Below are 20,581 nucleotides of genomic sequence, written 5' to 3'. Positions count from 1 at the left end.
TTCCATACATTGGTGTTGATTTTTTGAGTTTTATTTCCTACTTTTGTGCTCAATTCAGAGTCACATATACTAAAATATTTCCTACTTTTATTTTTCAAAGATAAGCATCATGGCAAACTAATAATATGTTTTAAAGATAATTGTTTTAATTAACACAGTCAGTGCATATTTTATAAAATGAAGAATATATGATTGTAGAAACATAAAAAATTAAATTTTGTAAAAGATAACTTTTCATACATCTGTAGAAAGTGAGTGTTTATTAGGATTTAGAGAACATGTTTTTCAAATTTTCTGCTCCAAAAATGTGGTTTTGATAACAGAAAATAATTAGGACTGCATTTTCTCTTTTACGTTGAGTGCATTACTAATTCAAATGGAAATGACAAATAGAACAAGTTAGAACTACTCCTCCTCCATCAATTTAACTGAAATAAAAAACTAGTACCAAAAGGATTCGTTTTAATACAAATTAATATAGTAAAGAATTATAATTTTCCTAAATTATTCTAATGATTATTTGTAATCAAAAGCATTTATTTTTATCGTTGTTATCTAAGATATTACTAGACTGCATCACCTAGAACTTTAAACATTTTTATTCCTATAATTATTGAGGGTCTCATTTACATACAGCTCTCAAGTTGCATCTTGCAACGTTGTGTATCCATGGGAAACAAGGTCAAGTCCAATGGGCATGAAAGAGTAATAGATAACCTGAAAGTAAAAACAGAGGTCATAGAAACCATTTAACATATTTCTCTGTTAGATGCTGATTTTAAAAGGAAATGATAAATGTGCAAATATTAAAGATAAGAATACCTCATGCTGACAAGAACATCTCCATCCCGAAAAATAAAGAGGAGGATATTTTCCTGGGTTACATCATGAAAATTGGCACTTTTTTCATTTGCAAAAAATAAATCAGGTTTCCACAGACACTTGTACATTGTGGGGTCCACTGTCAGTGCATCTGAGCCCCGAAAATCACTAGGGAGCTTCAGCCTGGGATCATTCCATTTCTGTCGTAGGAAGATGTTAACTCTGTAGTCCTAGAAAAAAATAGTATGTGTGCAGGAGTGTGTTTATTGCTAATTTTAAGAATGTATTCCATACCAGAATAAAAAAGTTTCCATTGATTAGCAGCAGAAATATTTTTTCTCCTCTAACGTTAACCAGGATCAAAACAGCTCAGTCACTCAGAATAAAGAGCTCCATCAACAGTACAAAAAGACCTTTGTGTCTATTTAATTATTCTCTACAGCCATTTTTGTAGCACTCGCTAGCTCAAACGTCAGACTATAACTTTACCAATAATTGCTTTACCTTTATATAAACACCAATTTTACCAGTTGGTTAGGTGGTGTTATCATAAAAGTATGAGAACTGCTAAGCATTACCATTATTTTTGCCAAAATAGCCTAATAAAATTTGTTAAAAATAGACAAGAAACCAAGGGAAAATATTTCTGTCTTTTACGAAGTAGCAAGCTACAAAAATAATATATACATAATATGTATAAGTATGTACATTATATAATATATAATACATTCCAGAGAAGAAAAAGAAAACCTCTCCTTGACTACTCATACACGTAAATGGTTATAGAGAGGATATGACAGAATCAAATGAGATTTGGATTATGCAAAACAGATGAGAACAAATGCAAAATGTTATGTTATATTCAACTATGGTAGAAAAATGTATTAAAATTTACTAAGTTATTGTTAATTACACATCAGTTTTTTGCTTATCTCCACATGTTTTAATGTTAAAACTTTGTAAAAATCGACCTATATCAAGAGATAGAGATTTTAAGAATATGTGAACTCAGGGGTATGTTTAATAACTTAGTATAGTTTATATTGGTAAGTGAAGTGGGGTTTTGGCACTAATTGGTTTGTTGGTATACATAATCAAATTCAGCTTTGAGGCATCAAGCTCAGGTCTTTAGATTTTAATTTTATATACTGAACTCAGCATGTGCACAAAAATGTTTTAGGTTTAAATTGTATTGGGCTTCAACTTCCTTATGTTCAACCATTCAAAACTGATATGATACTATACTATCTATTCACAACTTTTTGACATAATCAAATGAATTAGATCCTAAACTTTAAATCAAGATCCAAATAATTAAATGAGAGATGGTAGTTCATCTTTTATTGAATAAGACCTAATATATTTTCATGTATAGAAAGATACATAACATATATACACATCCTTTATATATGTACAAAATGTATAATAAAGCATAAGCCATAAGCAGTGACTCTAGAAAAGCTTGGGGAATTTACTTTCTGATATGATCTTCAGACAATGTATAGTAATTAGAGAAGGTGAAGGCACACAATTACAAGACATTTATGAATTATAGACAGTGAAGTAAGATTTCATTTACTACATCTTACAGCTACTCTAAACTTGATGTTTATAAAAACTTCAACCTTGCCCTGGCCGGTTGGCTCAGCGGTAGAGCGTCGGCCTAGCGTGCGGAGGACCCGGGTTCGATTCCCGGCCAGGGCACACAGGAGAAGCGCCCATTTGCTTCTCCACCCCTCTGCCGCGCTTTCCTCTCTGTCTCTCTCTTCCCCTCCCGCAGCCAAGGCTCCATTGGAGCAAATATGGCCCGGGCGCTGGGGATGGCTCAGTGGCCTCTGCCTCAGGCGCTAGAGTAGCTCTGGTCGCAACATGGCAACGCCCAGGATGGGCAGAGCATCGCCCCCTGGTGGGCAGAGCATCGCCCCTGGTGGGCGTGCCGGGTGGATCCCGGTCCGGCGCATGCGGGAGTCTGTCTGACTGTCTCTCCCTGTTTCCAGCTTCAGAAAAATGGGGAAAAAAAAACAAAAAACTTCAACCTTATAATATGAATTAATTCTTAAAAATCATATGCAGATGATTTTGGAGTGCTAAATTCAAACAAAGTAAGGATTATGTAAGCTGACACTGAACATATCTGCATCACTGGGGGAAAAGAAAGATAACATTTCCCTATCAAATGAACATGGCATCAAAGAGGGAGTGAAAAAAGCCAACAACCCTTGAAAATGAAGACCTGCAATGCACAGCTACATGAACTTTTTTCAAAATATACACATCTTAAAACTTGTAATGGGACTTCCCATCTGCCTTTGATTGAGACAACTACAAAGATTAATGTGCTCAAGGCAAAGGCCTACCTACCTCACATGGTGAGCCTCCCAGTAGACACAATGGTGCTTCCTAACAAAGGTTTTTATCCATTTCACATAAATGTGAAGACTCATTAGGTTCAATCATTTGCTAATAAAATATCAATTATGTTATCTTAGCTAAAACACATGGTTGATAACCACTTGACATTACTTTGAGTACTCAATAGTAGTCAACTTCAAATTATTTCCTGAAAAACTTCTTGTAATGATCTGCCAAAATAATTGGTATTCTAAAAGTATATACACTAAGAACTACTTTATCACTTTCTGTAAGCACTGTGTCTTAAAGAAAACATCAAAGTTACATATTTAAACTACAGTATTTAAAATATGTGTTCACAATATTATGATACAATACTATGTCTTTAATTTGTTATCAAGGTTCAGTATAAAAAATAACTAGATAAGTTTACCCATATATCTTTCATAAGCTTCTTATTAAAGCCATTGCCCTGTATTTTGATCAATGACCATTAAAGAAAAATACTCAAGATGAATTCTTATTCCTTTATTTGATTTTTCATTTGTTTGTATGTATATTCCTATAATATCATTATGTAGGAATTTACCATTGATATGCATATTTGGCCTAAGTGCTTTATAAAAATACAACTTTTCCTCAGTTTATACTATGAAAGGCTCTCCTGATGCTCCTGGCTTCCTATTATTGGAGAGTAAGATTGAAATATCTCATCATGTTTTTCTTCCTGTTTGGCAGCTAGGGAACTGAAAGCTAAATCCTATGGACAGCTGAATTCATTTATCGCTCTGATCCACTGTATGAGAGACTACCACTGTATGACTCTTGCACATTTAGTACTATTGCACTGTGTTTTTTGTTATTATTTTTATACACTTCAAATCATTTTCAGAAATAGGGCTATATCAAAAATAAATAAAATAAGTGCTGAGAGATTGCCAACTGTAACACTATACCATGTGTGTGAATTCTGATGGGGAGGGGGAGGCTGTGCATATGAGGGAGTAGGGTGTGTATGAGAACTTCATGTTTTCTGCTCAATATTGCTGTAAACCTAAAACTGCTTTAAAAATAAAGTCTATTGTTAAAAAGTGAATGCAAAATGTACTGTGAACAAAAAGAAATAAACATAAAGTCAAGAAAAAATTATCCAAAAAATGAAGATAAGACCAGAAGATTACTGTTCGCCCTTCCAATGACATACTAAACCACGGTCGCACATTAGGTTTGGATGGTTCTCCAGAAAAATGTAACATTCTTTGACTTGCCATTTTCCTTGTTTAGGGCCTAGACTCTGAAAGTTGTGTAACTGATAGAAGGCTGATAAATTATAAATGATGCAAATTATTTCTGTCTGGCATAAAGATTTTTCCAAAGATTAATAACTCTGTGTCAGATTTAGCAATCTAATATCAGCATTCTTTCTTTCACTGCAGTCTCCTATAAACCCTCCACTGAATCAAATTTACTATTCTGCTGGTTCCCTCATTAATGAGTTCTATAAGTCAATGGTACGTCCTCATATAAGTGCTTTTAACTTTTAAAAAATTATACTTTAGCCTCAAAAACTTCAACATAAAATACCCATATGATCCAGTGATTCCACTCCTAGATACCTACCGAAAAACAGATCAAAGACTCCAGGAAATCCATCTACACTCATATATTCATAGCAGCAATAATCACAATAGCCGAAAGGTGAAAACAACCCAAGTATCCATCAACAAATAAATGACTAACCAAGATATAGTGTGTATATACATATATATGTAATATATATAATAAAGTATTATTCAGCCATAAAAAATGAAATTCTGATACATGTTACAACACGAATTAACCTTGAAATCATGACCAAAAAAATCAAGATTAAAGAAGAGTTTATCCAATATTCTACTTACAGTGAGCAAAGCAAAAACAAATAAATAACCCTGAAAAAGGGCAAGCTAGACGATTGAGAAAAATAAGAAAAACCTTGGAATGTGATTTCACCAAAGCAAAGGGGCAAGATAGAGGGTCAAGTACAATCAAACTGAACACTCTCTCTGCAAATGAGAATGCCAATGAAGGTTTTAGCAAAAACATGTTCAATGGGATGGCATATAAAAAGCAATATTGCAGAGGATTAAAAAGTGAATAAAGGACAAAGTTTCCAATCTGTAAGACAAGGAGTAAATGAGATGATGTATGTAAAGTCCATGAACTGCCATGGTAAATGCTAAACAAGTGTTTCTTCTTATTAGGATGTATCCTTTATTTTGTTCTTATTCTTTTACAGTGACGGTAATAGTGATAACTATGCTTTTGCCTCAAAAAACTTCTGCATATAGTATAACTCATTCGGTTTGCTCTGTTCTGCTCAGATCAACCTAAAATTATTCCTAACAGTAATTCACTCCTAGGTCACAAGTTTTGAAACTGTTCTAAAATAGGGTTTTCAGCCTCTCCTGAATTCTTGCTTTCAGTACACTTGTGTAAGCTCAATAAACCACATAAGCTCTGAGTCTCTACAGTAATCCTTTTCTCATTTTTAGCTTTTAGTAGAGCTGCAGAATTATATTTCAATAAGCATCACTGAAAAATTGGAAATTGCTTACTTTGTTGTATCATTCTTGTTCATTATGTCTCACTATTTCATGATGAAAGTGCTCAAAGATACTTTTCTATTAGCTATGTAGGTATATACAATACTATTATGATTCAATGCAAGTTGCAGCAAGCTTATATATAATTTAATAATATTTTTAGATATTACAATTTAATTAAATCATTTGGGTTCAATACTGGTTAACCAAAACTCATTAGTTTGCTTTGGTTAATGTTTTATGAGCATTTCTAAATGATTGGTAGTTATTGGCATTTCAAATACTCTATATTAAGATAATTATCTTGGAAACCTATTTATTTTCATTTTCAATTACTCAATCACAATAATTATAGTTCTGCCATTTATTTTGCAATGAACAAATTTCCATCAGAAAGAGACTTCTTTTATCAATGGGAAATTAGTTAATTGTTTTCAGAGAACTTGGTGACAAATACCCCTCATTGTTCATTCTAAATAGCACACTATTAGTCATTATCTGAAAAATGGATGCTTTCCAAAATTTTAAGTACCAGTCAACACCCAAATTAAACTACTTTTTCAAAGCAATAAAACATTTTACAAGACATTAAAATTGGTTAAGTTTCATTAATGATATCTTAATATTAAGAACAGTTTAGCCCTGGCCGGTTGGCTCAGCGGTAGAGCGTCGGCCTAGCGTGCGGAGGACCCGGGTTCGATTCCGGCCAGGGCACACAGGAGAAGCGCCCATTTGCTTCTCCACCCCTCTGCCGCGCCTTCCTCTCTGTCTCTCTCTTCCCCTCCCGCAGCCAAAGCTCCATTGGAGCAAGGATGGCCCGGGCGCTGGGGATGGCTCTGTGGCCTCTGCCTCAGGCGCTGGAGTGGCTCTGGTCGCAACATGGCGACGCCCAGGACGGGCAGAGCATCGCCCCCTGGTGGGCAGAGCGTCGCCCCCTGGTGGGCGTGCCGGGTGGATCCTGGTCGGGCGCATGCGGGAGTCTGTCTGACTGTCTCTCCCTGTTTCCAGCTTCAGAAAAATGCAAAAAAAAAGAACAGTTTATCTGTATTTTGTATTTCAGTTATGGTAGTTCTTCTGGCTACTTGTTCATTTTTACCAAACTCTCACATACGCAACCTTTGACTCATTTATTTGTTTTTTACATTCTAATTATAAAAATTGACATTCATAGCATCTGGGAGCATTATAATTAAAATTCTGTCAACCGAGCTGTTAGAAGCCTGATTTCCAAAGAATTAGATGTAGTTGTTAGCGAGGTTAGAAATTTCATGTAAGAACTCCAAGATAACAACATGCCAGTAAAAATTTCCAGATTATGTTTTAGTATTTTTTCTCAATGTCATTTTTAAGGTTTTTAATTAAATATGATATAATAACACCATATAAATATTTAAAGTTCCCTGGACTTATGCCAATATTCCATTTTTATTTGAAGTACTGGCTAGATAGTGCAGTGGTGCAGCACTAGACTATACACTCTATAAGAGTAGCAGTCTGCTGAACTGTCTAGGCAGAAAGTGCCCAACATACCTCTGTTATATGCAGGAATAAAGAAATGACTTTGGTGATATTTTGACAGGTTAGGACATTTGTCTAGTATTATTCACAACAGTCATTTAAATTTTCCTACATCAACTGATAACAATGACAAATTACTGGCAGGAAAAAGTAAACCTTGAATATTTTCCATCCTTCCTTATTGTCTATTACAGTAGTACTTTTCCTTATGATGTTTATTAATTAACGCATCAAAGCTAGGAGAAAAGGTAAAGAATAAAGTATGAATAACAAATTACATTATCCTTCACTTTTAAGGCAGACACACTAAAAAAGTAAATCTGACAAAGAAAAGAGTCAGACATGCAGTATATTTTTTAGTACTAAAAACAGAGATTCTCTTTCAAGTCATCATTATTATGATTTAGTTTAAAGAAAGTCTTCAGTAATCTCTGAATAAAACCCACTGGTTATTTTGGCATTTCCATATATTGAAACAGTTATATATATAATCAGATAACCTCCAGCAGCATGTGGGAGAAAGTTACATGTAATCAGATAATCCTCCAACAGAATTTGGGAGAAAAAAATTAACAAATGTTCATCAACTTGTGTTTTAGTTTGCCATTGACTACTATAACAAAATTACAGGCCTGCTTGGATAACCAGGAAAATCCCCTCATCTCAAGATCCTTAATTATATCACATGTACAAACTCTCTTTTAACATTATAGGTTCCACAAATTTGGGACAGGTAATTTTGGGGGACTATTACTTAGCCTACCCAAGGGTATAAATCCTGAAGGTGAATAATATGAGAAAAAAATACACAAAACCATTTTAAGGGTTGGTATCTTAAGATAGAAAATAGAAAAAACATTGGCAAAAATACATGGTGTAACAAAAGTAAGTTCACAGTTGTTTGTATGGAAAATTATACAATAATTAATATATAATAGTACAAGAATAAATTCTGTGTTTGGGCACTCACAACTGTTAACCTACTTTTGCCCCACCCTATGTCTCATATTATTCCCTTATAAATGAAATAATGCTGGAAAGTTAATAATAGAAGCAACTAAATACAAGGAATAATAAAAACTAAGTTTTTTTTTTTTTTTGTATTTTTCTGAAATGACAAACTGGGAGGCAGAGAGACAGACTTCAGCATGCACCCGACCAGGATCCACCTGGCAAGCCCACTAGAGGGCAATGCTCTGCCCCTCTGGGGCATTTCTCTGTTGCAATCAGAGCTATTCTAGCACCTGAGGTGGAGTACATGGAGCCATCCTCAATGCCTAGGCCAACTTTGCTCCAATGGAGCCTTGGCTGTGGAAGGGGAAGAGAAAGACAGAGAGAAAGGAGAGGGGGAGGGGTAGAGAAATAGATGGGTGCTTCTCCTGTGTGCCCTTGCCAGGAATTGAACCTGGGACTTCCACACACTGAGCCAACACTCTAACACTGAGCCAACTTGCCAGGGCTTAAAAAACTAAGGTTTAAAGAAAGAAACTTAAATCTCTATATAGAAGAAAATATAGAAAGTAAAATTGTTTTTAAAACATCAAAGATGAGTATTGGTCAAGAATGAGAATTAAGTTCTTTTAGTTGATCCCAAATATGAGCATTCTTTCTTGACAGGCACAACTGTGTTGCTCAAAAAAAGTTGAAGTCTATTATTAAAACAAACAAAAAGGTAACGAAGCAGATAGGCACAGAAAGTCTGACAGAATCATGAGTTGTAGTGCAATAATAATTTAATATAATTACAAAGCATGCCTAAACCAAAGCAGGAAAATGGATTATATAAATAAGCTTTTACTTCCATGAAAGAGCTCTTATTATTTCTGGTGAGGTAAAGTGCCTGGGTATAGACCAATGAACCATATTACCCATTTCCCCCCTCAAGTACAATAGTTCACATTTTCAATTATAAAAAAAAATCTTACTGATTTATGCTAGAGGTAAGAATTGAATGAAAAAAATCAACAAATATTGAATATTATAAATATAACTAGAGAGCAGATGCCACCTAATCTCTAACAAATCATTCTTTTTACTGCTTTTATAAAAATTAAATATATTTGGGTGATACTGATTAATAAAACCATACAGGTTTCAAGTGTACGCCTCTATAGCACAGCATCTGCGTGCCATATTGTTCACTCACCACCTGGAGTCCAGTCCCTTTCCACCACCATTTATGCCTTCCTTCCCAACACCCCTTTTCTTCTGGCAGTCACCATGCTGTTGTCTGTGTCTACTTTTTTTCTCAATCCCTCCACTTGATTCACCCAGCTTCCCAACCCCTGTTCCTTCTGACAGCTGTCAGTCTGTTCTATGTATCTATGTGTCTGTTTCTATGTTCTTTGTTTAGTTTATTGAATTCTGCATACAAGCGAAATCATATGGTACTTGTCTTTCTCTGACTAGCTTATTTAACTTAACATAATAATCTCTGGGTCCATCCACGCTGTTGCAAAAAATAAGACTTCCTCTTTTATGGCTGAATAGTATCCCATTGTGTAAATGTACCAGAGCCTTTTGATCCACTCATCTACTGATGAGCACTTAGACTGCTTCCAAATCTTAGCTATTGTAAGTAATGCTGCAATGAACATAGGGGGTGCATATATTCTTTCAAATTAGTGTTCTAAATTTCTTCTGATTCATTTCCAGAAGTAGAATCAGTGAGTCATAAGGCAGCTCCATTTTTAATTTTTTGAGGAATTTCTATATGGTTTTCCACATTGGCTGCACCAATCTGCATTCTCATCAAGAGTGCATAAGGCTTCCCTTTTCTCCACATCCTCATTTGTTGTTTGTTGATTTATTGATGATAGCCATTCTGACAAGTGGGAGGTGATATCTCATTGTAGTTTCAATTTGTATTTCTCTGATGATTAGTGACGTTGAGCATTTTTTCATATATGTATAATGGTCATCTGTATGTTCCTTTTGGAAAATTGTCTATTCAAGTCCTTTGTCTATATTGTAATTTTTTTTCTTGGTGTTGGATTATATAAGTTCTATGTAAAAATTTTGAAATTAACCCCTTATTAGAGATATCATACGCAAATACATTTTTCCATTCAGTAGGTTGTCTTTTCATTTTGCTCATTGTTTCTTTTGCTGCACAAAAGCTTAGTAGTTTGATATAGTCCCATTTGTTTATTGCCTGAGGAGTTATATCAGAAAAAAATATTGCAATGAAAAATCAGATTTGACTTACCTATATTTTTTCTAGGATTTTTTTTTTTATTTTTTTTTATTTTTTTATTTTTTATTATTCACTTTTAGAGAGGAGAGAGAGACAGAGAGAGAGAAATGGAGAGGAGCTGGAAGCATCAACTCCCATATGTGCCTTGACCAGGCAAGCCCAGGGCTTTGAACCGGCAACCTCAGCGTTTCCAGGTTGACGCTTTACCCACTGCACCACCACAGGTCAGGCTTTTCTAGACTTTTTATAATTTCATAACTTACATTTAATTCATTTTGAGTTTATTCTTGTGTATAGTGTAAGAGTTTCATTGTTTGCATGTATCTGTCCAATTTTTCCAACACTATTTATTGAGTAGATCATCTATACTCCATAAAATGTTCTTGCAATATTTCTCAAATATTAATTGACCATAAAGGCATACTTTTATTTCTGAGCTCTGTATTCTGTGCCATTAATCATTATGCCTTTTTTTTTCATTATGCCTGTTTTTATGCCAATACCACACTGTTTTAATCACTATAGCCTTGTAGTATAGTTTGATATCAAGTAGCATGATACTTCCAACTTTTTTTTTTCTCAAGATTGCTGAGGCTATTCAAGGTCTTTTGTGGTTCCATATAGATTTTTGGAATATTTTTTCTATTCTTCTTACTTTTTTGAATGTCTTAAATTCAGTCACAAGTAGTAACATGTGTATTGTTAAAATTAGAAATGTCTGTTCTAGCAACTTTAAATTGAGATGATTATATTTATTTGACAATTTTGGTGATGCTATTATTGTCAATAAATATCACTTACAGTATTAATATAATGCTTTAAACATGTAAAGTGGTGAAATGCAAAGGAATCAAAGATAAGAGAAATAAAAACTATAGAGCTCTAAAATAATATGATTAAAAGCTGAAGGCACATGTAACCACAGAGCTGTGAAAGAGCTTATGGAATATAAATACGGCTGACAGTTTTCCTCCACTATACAATATGGTTCGTGCAAAAATGTAAAATTACTTTTAGTTTAGCCAGCATTAGTTAGCATTTGAATTAAAATAATAAGTGGGAATGAATGTTTTATCAAGTAGAAGTGTTCAAAATTTTAGTATTTCAGATAACAATGCTAATGCTTACTACCTTGATTGTTTCTTTGTTTGGTAATCAACCTTAAACAATGGAGGAACAAATTGTTTCCTCTTTTCAGAGACTGCCCTAGGCCTGTTGGCTCCCCGACTTTCAGCTATTCATGTTATACCATCCCCAAACTATGAGTCTAGCATTTTGTATTTTGCTTTCTGGAATAAGCAACTGCCAGTTGAGGTAAGAAGGTTTGAACTGGAGAGAAAAGTGCTGGGCAATATTAAAGCTTTACAAATTTTAGGACTTCCTTTATTTTAGCAGATCTTTATAGAGAGATATTTCTAGGGGGTTATTAAAAACTAAAACTGCAACTGTATAGCCTGACCTGTGGTGGCGCAGTGGATCAAGCGTCAACCTGGAATGCTGAGGTTGCCAGTTCAAAACCCTCTGGTTATTATACAAAAAAACTAGATAAAGCAAATGTGGGCAAGAATGTGAAGAAAATGGAACCATCATATCCTGTTGGTGGGAATATTAGCTGGTATGAACACTATGCAAAACAATATGGAGGTTCCACAAGAAACTAAAAGGAGAAGTACCATATGGTCCAGCAATCCTACCTCTAACTATATATACAAAGGAAAAAATATTATCTAGCAGAGATATCTGTATTCCCATGTTCATTGCAGTATTACGTTCAATAGCCAAAATATGGAAACAATCCAAGTGTCTATCAACAGATGAACAGATCAAGAAAATGTGATATGTGTATACACACACACACACACACACACACACACTGAAATATTATTTGATCTTAAAAAAGAAGGTAATTCTATCACTTGCAACAACATGGATGAATCTGGAGGACATTATGCTGAGTAAAAAAGCCAGACAGAGGAAGACAAAACCTTCATAGTACCACTTATATGTAGAATCTTAAAAAGAGAGGGGGAATAAAATTCATAGAAACAGAGTAGAAAGTGGCTGTCAGGGACTTAGGGATGTATGTGTGCAATATGGAAAGCCGGATAGAATGTACAAACTATGTTATAAAATGAATAAGATCTGAGGATCTAATGTTGACAACACTATATTGTAAAATTGAAATTTGCTGAAAGAGTAGAATAGTTTCCAAGTGTATATATAATACATATATTATATGTGTGTGTGTGCATCTATGTATGTGAGATGATGAATGTGTTGACTTTGACTTGATGGGGAGAAGGATCCTTTCACAATGTAGATGTACATCAAATCATCATGTAAACTTCAAATATCTTACCACTTTATTTGTCAATTATACCTCAATAAATCTGTAAAAAAAATAAGTAAGCTCACCCTAAGTGAATAGAAGAGGGAAAACAAGATATCCCTTATAATATAACGCTTATCCATACATGTATACCCTTTCAGTTACCCTCCTAAGCCATCTCGATTGACAAGTGTTTGTAATAGGTAATGAAGAAGTTTTAGCCTAGATCCAATTTTTTTCTCCTTAGAAGAAATCATAATGTTATCTCTCTCTCTTTATCTATATATGTTTAATACCTTGTGCTCTCCTAACTACTATTAAGCAACACGTGTCAGGCCATGTGTTTATTAAAATATTGAGCAAATCCATAAAATGATAGCTTTAAAGATGTCTATAAAACTTTGTTTTTTAATGTTGTATGAAGTAAACATTGCTAAAAGCAAAAAAAATAATAATTATGGTAAAGTAAGTCTATTTTGATTAGCGTGGTTCCTATTCAACACAAATTAGAAGGCAGATTGATTATTTTTGTTCTTTTTTCAATGAATTTATTGAGGCGATACTGGTTTGAAAAATCATTCAGGTTTCAGGTGTACAACTCAATAAAACATCATCTATACACTGCATCATGCATCCGTCACCACAAACAAAGTTGTTTTCCATTCCCATTCCCCTCCCTCCTTGACCACCTCCACCTAGCCCCACCCTCCTTTTCTTCTGGTTATCACTGCACTGCTGTCTGTGTCTATGTTTTTGTTTTTGTTTTTTGACAGACAGACAAAGAGTCAGAGAGAAGGACAGATAGGGACAGACAAACATGAAGGGAGAGAGATGAGGAGTATCATTGCAGCTCCTTAGTTGTTCATTGATTGATTTCTCATATGTGCCTTGATCGAGGGGCTACAGCAGACTGAGTGACCCCTTGCTCAAGCCAGAGAACTTGGGCTCAGGCCAGCGACCTTGGGTTTTAAGCCAGCAACCATGGGGTCATGTTTATGATGCCACACTCAAGCCAGTGACACTGTGCTCAAGCCGGGTGAGCCTGTGCTCAAGCCAGGGCTCAAGCGGGGGACCTTGGGGTTTCAAACTTGGGTCCTCCCCATCTCAGTCTGACACTCTATCCAGTGCACCACTGCCTGGTCAGGCTGTCTTTGTCTATGTTTTATGTACATATGTTTTTTAGCTAATGCCTTCACCTTCTTTTTTCCAGTGCCCCCATGCCATGTCCTTCTGACAGCTGTCAGTCTGTTGATCTCAATTATATGTGGAATCTAATGAACAAAATAAACTGATGAACAAAATAGACACACTGGCCTGGACACATGGGGCAGATTAGTTTTCATCTAGACCAGTGGTAGTCAACCTGGTCCATACCTCCCACTAGTGGGTGTTCCAGCTTTCATGGTGCGCGGTAGCAGAGCAACCAAAGTATAAATAAAAAGATAGATTTAACTATAGTAAGTTGTTTTATAAAGATTTACTCTGTCAAACTTAGCGAAAATCTGACATAAAGTACTTGGTAAGTAATTATTATTATATGCTTTAACTTGCTATAACTCTGCTTTATAAATTTTATAAAGTAAAGTTACTTCCCTACTTTATAAATGACCATTACTGTAGAACTGGTGGGCACTTAGAAAATTTTACTATTAACAGAGATACAAAAGTGGGCAGTAAGTATAAAAAGGTTGACTACCCCTGATCTAGATTATATCAGCAAAATAAATAGCAAATGCAAATAATTTTGTGTGCTGAATAAATGTCTCTAAAATTTCCAAAATTATCACTCTACAATAGTAACATTATTCAGGCTGTTATTTAACCAAACAAATGTTCAACATGGATCTTTTGTTTAATTTTTTTTTTTTGCCAATTGTTTTATGGCTACTTGAACTCACTTGGTGTTCAGCATATAGCAGAATTTATTTGTCCTTCTTTTCAATCAATATTAGCTAGTATAAGAAATTATTTATTTATATGTCCGCTCTTTACTGAGCATCTACTGTCATCTGTATCTTATGGAAAATGAAGAAGTAGAATACATTATTCTTGACTTTAAAAGCTGTATAGTCCATCAGAGAAGGGAAAGAATACACACACAAAAAAAAGCTATCAGGTTTAATTAACAAATAAGTGATAGAAATGAAATACCTGAACTGAAAAAAGGGCACAAAGTGAGTCAGAGTAGCCATTAAAGGCTCTAATTAGAAGATAGGTAGAGATTTGAGACAAACGGTAGGCCAAGGATTCCATAAAGGAATAGGTTGAATCTGGTCCCAGCAATGAATACTTTGGGCTAGCTGTGTGGTGAGTCTGTGCAGGGGAACAAAATTTGCTAGAAAATATAAAATAGTTGATTATAATCTTCAGATAATCTGTAAAAAAGTTTGTCTCTTTTCTAACATCCTTTTCTCCTGGGTGTTTTCAACTTAATATACTCAAGTAACTACTGTTGGGACCTAGAGAAGTTTACGTGTCTGATACTTGGAAGGCACTCAATATTTTTTAAATAGTAAATACATTAATGACATGTACTAATATATGACACATGTGTAGCCTTTATGCAAACAAGAAAAATATCCTTGCATTAGTTGTCTTCAAATGCAAAATAGAGTCAGAATGTTTCCTGCAGGCTGTAATATCTTGATAGTGGTGTTTCAGGATAAGTAGAGTGGTGCCATGAAAGATAAAAAAGGGTACAGAGAATAGAGACCAAATAACTCCTCTAAAAGTTTTGCCATGAGAAGATGACACCTCTTTCTCTTATAGAATTAAGTACTTTGATTGACAAATCATATTTTCAATCAGTGAATGCTATACTTGTCTCCTGTATGATGTATAGTTATATAGAGCTGTCTTCTACTGAGCTGTACTGTGTGTCTATGTCATTTAGGTGAACCAAAATGTCACTACTTGATTCCAAAATCTTCTTTTAAATAATTCTCTAAAAATATTTATACATTGTCTAAGACATTGTCTAAGAAAATCAATTATTGAGGGGCTACATACATGCTTTTATAAAAATAAAGAAATAGCATTCTCATCACAATTAGAGATAAAAATAAGCTTTATAATTTAAATGCAATATACAATTACTTTTGTAATGCACTATGTTGCTACAGGTGAAGGAACTATAAAGGAAGAAATAGTTTCAATCATTCTGCCTCTAGTCTGAGATGTTCTTTCAATAAGTATATTGCGCTCCTATTATTATACTAGACTTTCAATCCACGCCTTATATTAGTACTTAAGAAAAATATATAACTATATCTGTTTAACCAGATGGTGGCTCAGTTGATAGAGAGTCAGTGTGGGATGCTGAGGACCCAGTTCGAAACCCTGAGAACTCCGGCTTGAGTGTGGATTCATCTGGCTTGAGTGTGGGATCATAGATGTGACTCCAAGGTCACTGGATCAAAGCCCATGGTCACTGGCTTAAGCCCAAGGTTGCTGCCTTGAGCAAGGGGTCACTGTCTCAGCTGGAATCCCCACCCCCACTGTCACGGTACACATGAAAAAGCAATCAATGAGCAACTAAGACGCTGTAACTATGACTTCTCATCTCTCTCCCTTCTTGTCTGTCTGTCTCTCTCTCTCTTGCAAAAAATGTGTGTGTGTGTGTGTGTGTGTGTATGTGTGTGTGTGTGTGTGTTTATAACTATCTCAAAACCCTGGGTCTTCTTTCTCCCACCTAAAGTGTCATTTCAGATGTGTTTTTTTAAAAAGGCATAAACCTATATTCTAAAACATCAAAAATCAAGTAGACTTTACAGAATGTTTTTCAAGAAGCTGAGGGGTAATTATATCCATCACCTCTCAGGAAATCTAAGCATACTGTGTAGCTATCCTTTCCCTAAAGCGCAACTCATCATGGAGAGCAGCCCCTTTCTAAAGCCTGTCTTTTCTGTTCCTTCAAGAGAGGACCTGCCTGCCCCTCTCTCCCACTCCCCCTTTGCCTTTCCTTGCTCTTTCCCCCAGTTACATAATCTTTTCAGAGAGCTCCATGGCCATATTTTATGAAAATTGATTTTGCTTTTTACAATTCTCTGCTGCACACATCACAAAATTAGTACAGCAGTGAAAACAAACATTCTCCTCAGGGAACTGGAAGGGAAAAGAACCTGACAACACTCAAACAGTTTGAATGCTCATACATAAACATACTGGGGGGAAATGTTGCCTCAGAATTTTAATTGCATACATTCTTTTCCCAGGTGGTACCCAATTAATTGTTCAGAGTGAATACAGTAATTTTTCTAAGTCTGTAAGTTTTAATGCAGTATTAAGGCTAAATTTGAATTACAAACTTAAATAGGCACTGAAATCACTAACTTAAAACTCTGGAATCTAATTATTTTATACCAGGAAAGAGTATAAACTTTTCCCTAGAGTTAATTAATATTTTTAAGTTTTAATATTACTTTCACCATGCTGTGCTCTAAATTTTGATAAATTCAAGATATTAAATTCATTGAAATTTTACCATGGTCGTCTCTTGAATGGATCCAAAACTGTTGATAAAAATGTTGACTACTACATCAACAGGAATGCCTGTGAATAAAAATTAAGGATATAGTTAGTAGCTGTCAAAAACTTGGTCAGAATTATTATATTTCATGGTTTATGCCTTTGATTCTTATATTTTTCCCGATCCACATGAATTGTAAAATTATAAGTCAATGGTTTTAGTGTACCTACTTCACAATTACTATTAACTCATTTTTCCAAATAGGGATCATAACACAAGTAAAAAGCAGGTTAAGTTGTATTTTATAAAGTCATTTTTTTCCAGAAATATTTATCTGTTAAATTGTAAAGACTGAGAAAATACATATATTTATCTTTCAAAAAATTTTAATTGGGTTAATGCATTAACTTTAAGAAAATGTAAATTATTCTTTATAAACCATTTAAAAATACGATTTAACTTTATGAATTTTTATAAATATATGAAATTCTTACTTGAATAGGTAAAGCAATATTCAATAAATGGTACTTATGATGACTATATTTTTATTTCTAATTCATGCAAATGCAAAGTTAATCAGACATATAACAGAGTCATTATAAAGATTTTTGCCTGACCTTTTGGAAAATAATTTGAAAGTTCATGGAGTGAGAACTAAGGTATAATGTTGCAAATTTCTTTCTTGCTTTTTTTTTTCTTTCTTTACTCATTGTGGGCTGCTGGTTGGGCTAACAAAGGGAAAATGTGAATTTAGCCTTTCAGCCACATAACCACTGACTGATGAAAAACAGGTGGTGAATCAATATATAGTAGACATGTGACAATCCAGACCAGGGCTGTTGTTGAAAGTAACTGAATAGGTTCTGGTAATGAACAAAAATCCCTGTTTTTACAACATGGTTGTATAACTTCAGTTGTCTAGGAGCAGCTGCAGACTTTTTTTTTTTCTGTGAGGGGGAAAAAAATGAAGCTTTATAATGTTAATCTGATCTACATTAATACCTGTCTTCAGGATTACAGTTTTCCAAAGGAGATTTTTTCATATAGCTTTTTCCTAACTCATCAAGAGGACAAAACAGAAAACAAGAAAAAAAATAGTTGGCTCAACTATACAATCTTTTCATGACTTTCATAGCAACTATGGATTTTGTTCTTGAAAAGTGTGACAAAAGGTAGTATTTTGTTGGGGTAAAATCCATCAATGTTAAAAAATACAGTTGCTTTTATTCACACAAGTTAACATGTTTTTAAAAAATCATATGGCCATTATTATTTTCAGCCAAGAGTAGAGGAAATTTCTTTTTATTAACGTGAAAGACTAGAAAAAGTAAAAAAGATTTTTTAAAAAAAATTAAATGAGAGGCAGGGAGGCAGAGACAGACTCCTGCATGCACCCTGATCAGGATCCACCCGGCAAGCCCCCTACCAGGTGATGCTCTGCCCTTCTGGACCACTTGCTCCATTGCTTGGCAACAGAACTATTTTACTGCCTGAGGTGAGGCCATGGAGCCATCCTCACGCTCAGGCCAACTCTGCTCGAACCGTTCAAGCCATGGCTGTGGGAGGAGAAGAAAGAGGAGGGAGAAAGGAGTGGAGAAGCAGATGGTTGCTTCTCCTATGTGCCTTGACTGGGAATCAAACCTGGGACTTCCATATGCTGGGCTGACGGTTTATCACTGAGCCAACTAGCCAGGGCAGAAAAAAATCTAAATACAGATCAGAATTGTTCTCTCTCCCTAAATGAGTATGTGACCACTTTCCTAAAAACTATAACTTTGGTGTCAATGAATGAAAGGCAGCTCTATATCCAGAGCCTAAATTTTAAATCACTAAGTACTCAGAAAAACTATTACTGAGGTTAGCTTATTAATCCACAATGTACCCTTTTTTTTAACACTGAGAATCTCAAAATTACTATTTTGCTTATCTTTGAACATTTTTGTCATTAAATTGCTCTGAATCTAAGTACATTACAGTACAGTTACATATCAGTGTGAAATCTTATTGTTCTGAATATCATAAATAACTAACTTTATATCAATAAAATTACTTTTTTAAACTGCAAAGATTGAAGATATTTGGAGGAAAGAAAAACAAACCTTTAAAATTTGGTCTTATCCTAGGATCATAACTAACCAGTAGCCTATTCAAAATATTGCTAGTGGAGTTGGCAGGAACTCGGGCAAGGTCCTCTGCTGACTGCTGGCTATAAGAGAAAAGAAACAACAAAAAATCCTGGTACGTATTTAGAAATGGCAAGCAACATGAGCGTAATTTTCACTGGAGAAAAGACTTTGCTTTTTGAGACAAACCTACAATTATAGCAAGGTGTTTCCAAATGAAAAGTTGTAGACATTGTCAGCAACTCCAAGTATATGTGTCATAAGAATTAAAAACCAATGAAAAGTATTTTAGCACATAATTTTACCAAATAAACGAGTACTGTCCTAAGTACTCCAACTTACTTTTAAATAAAATTAAGCAGACATTTTACTTGTCCTGCAGCAATCTGCAATCTAAATCTAGGCCAGCACAGAGGGCGTGCAGACAATGTGATAACAGCAACAAAACAAACAGTTTTTGAATAATGTAGTATAATAGTAACCTTTAGCCTAAGCAAAGGAGTATGTGAATAGTGTAAGATAAGATGGCCAGAGAGATAGTCTAAGAATTAAAAAACCTATCATGCTGACATTTATAAAATGGTATTGCCCCAGAAATACACAGTGAATATTCTCAATGAGTTAAATATGTTGGAGGAGGTGTAAAAATAAATATACTACTCAAGGAAACCTCATTTAAAATGGAGTTGAGAAGCCCTGTAGGGGGAGCTCTCATGCAAGTACCACTTGCAGCCCATGAAACCAACCAGGAAAAGGAAGATAGTTATTTCAGCAAGGGAGGACATTTTTCACATAGAAATTTTATCTCCTTCCTTTTAAGTAAAGGGAAGGGGCTCTCTCCCTGCCCCAGCAGCAACACACTGCAGCCTATGCAACACCACCACAATCGTGAATTCTGTTCTCTTATGAACAACCCTCCCCAATTTCCTCCTAAAATCTAATTAAATCTAACCTTCCTTTTGTCTCTTTGGACTTGCCTATGGTTTGCTGTAGCTTTTGCAGTTGTCTGCTATTCCTGAATAAACTAAACTGCTGGGAAAATAACACTATTTTTATTTTTAAGGTTGACAGCGGAAATTGGTAAAAGAAGTTTCTCTGGTACCAGATCAGTTAAACAGAGAAAATACAGAGCTATAAGATACAACTATCTCTTTTCATTATATATGTGTTTGCTCCCAACTTTCACAA

The 20,581-nt window shown here is 34.8% G+C and overlaps 1 protein-coding gene across 2 annotated transcripts in view; it reads right to left on the bottom strand.

The window, feature by feature from the left end:
• GLRB (glycine receptor beta) overlaps window positions 1–20,581 on the bottom strand; it is a 60,353-nt gene that overhangs the window by 21,186 nt on the left and 18,586 nt on the right. The window contains exons 3-6 of one of the 2 annotated variants that reach the window (XM_066279733.1): window positions 19,370–19,476; window positions 17,286–17,353; window positions 823–1,052; window positions 635–717 (exon numbers count right to left, since the gene is read on the bottom strand). In XM_066279733.1, coding sequence (XP_066135830.1) covers window positions 635–717; window positions 823–1,052; window positions 17,286–17,353; window positions 19,370–19,476 — 488 coding nt within the window. The remainder of the gene's footprint in view (window positions 1–634; window positions 718–822; window positions 1,053–17,285; window positions 17,354–19,369; window positions 19,477–20,581) is intronic. The other variant, XM_066279742.1, reaches the window with a different exon arrangement.

Source organism: Saccopteryx bilineata, chromosome 1 (genome assembly GCF_036850765.1).
Source record: "Saccopteryx bilineata isolate mSacBil1 chromosome 1, mSacBil1_pri_phased_curated, whole genome shotgun sequence".
Classification (NCBI taxonomy): Eukaryota; Metazoa; Chordata; class Mammalia; order Chiroptera; family Emballonuridae; genus Saccopteryx; species Saccopteryx bilineata.
Note: the sequence above shows the minus strand (reverse complement) of the source record. Positions and strands in the feature narration are given on the sequence as shown.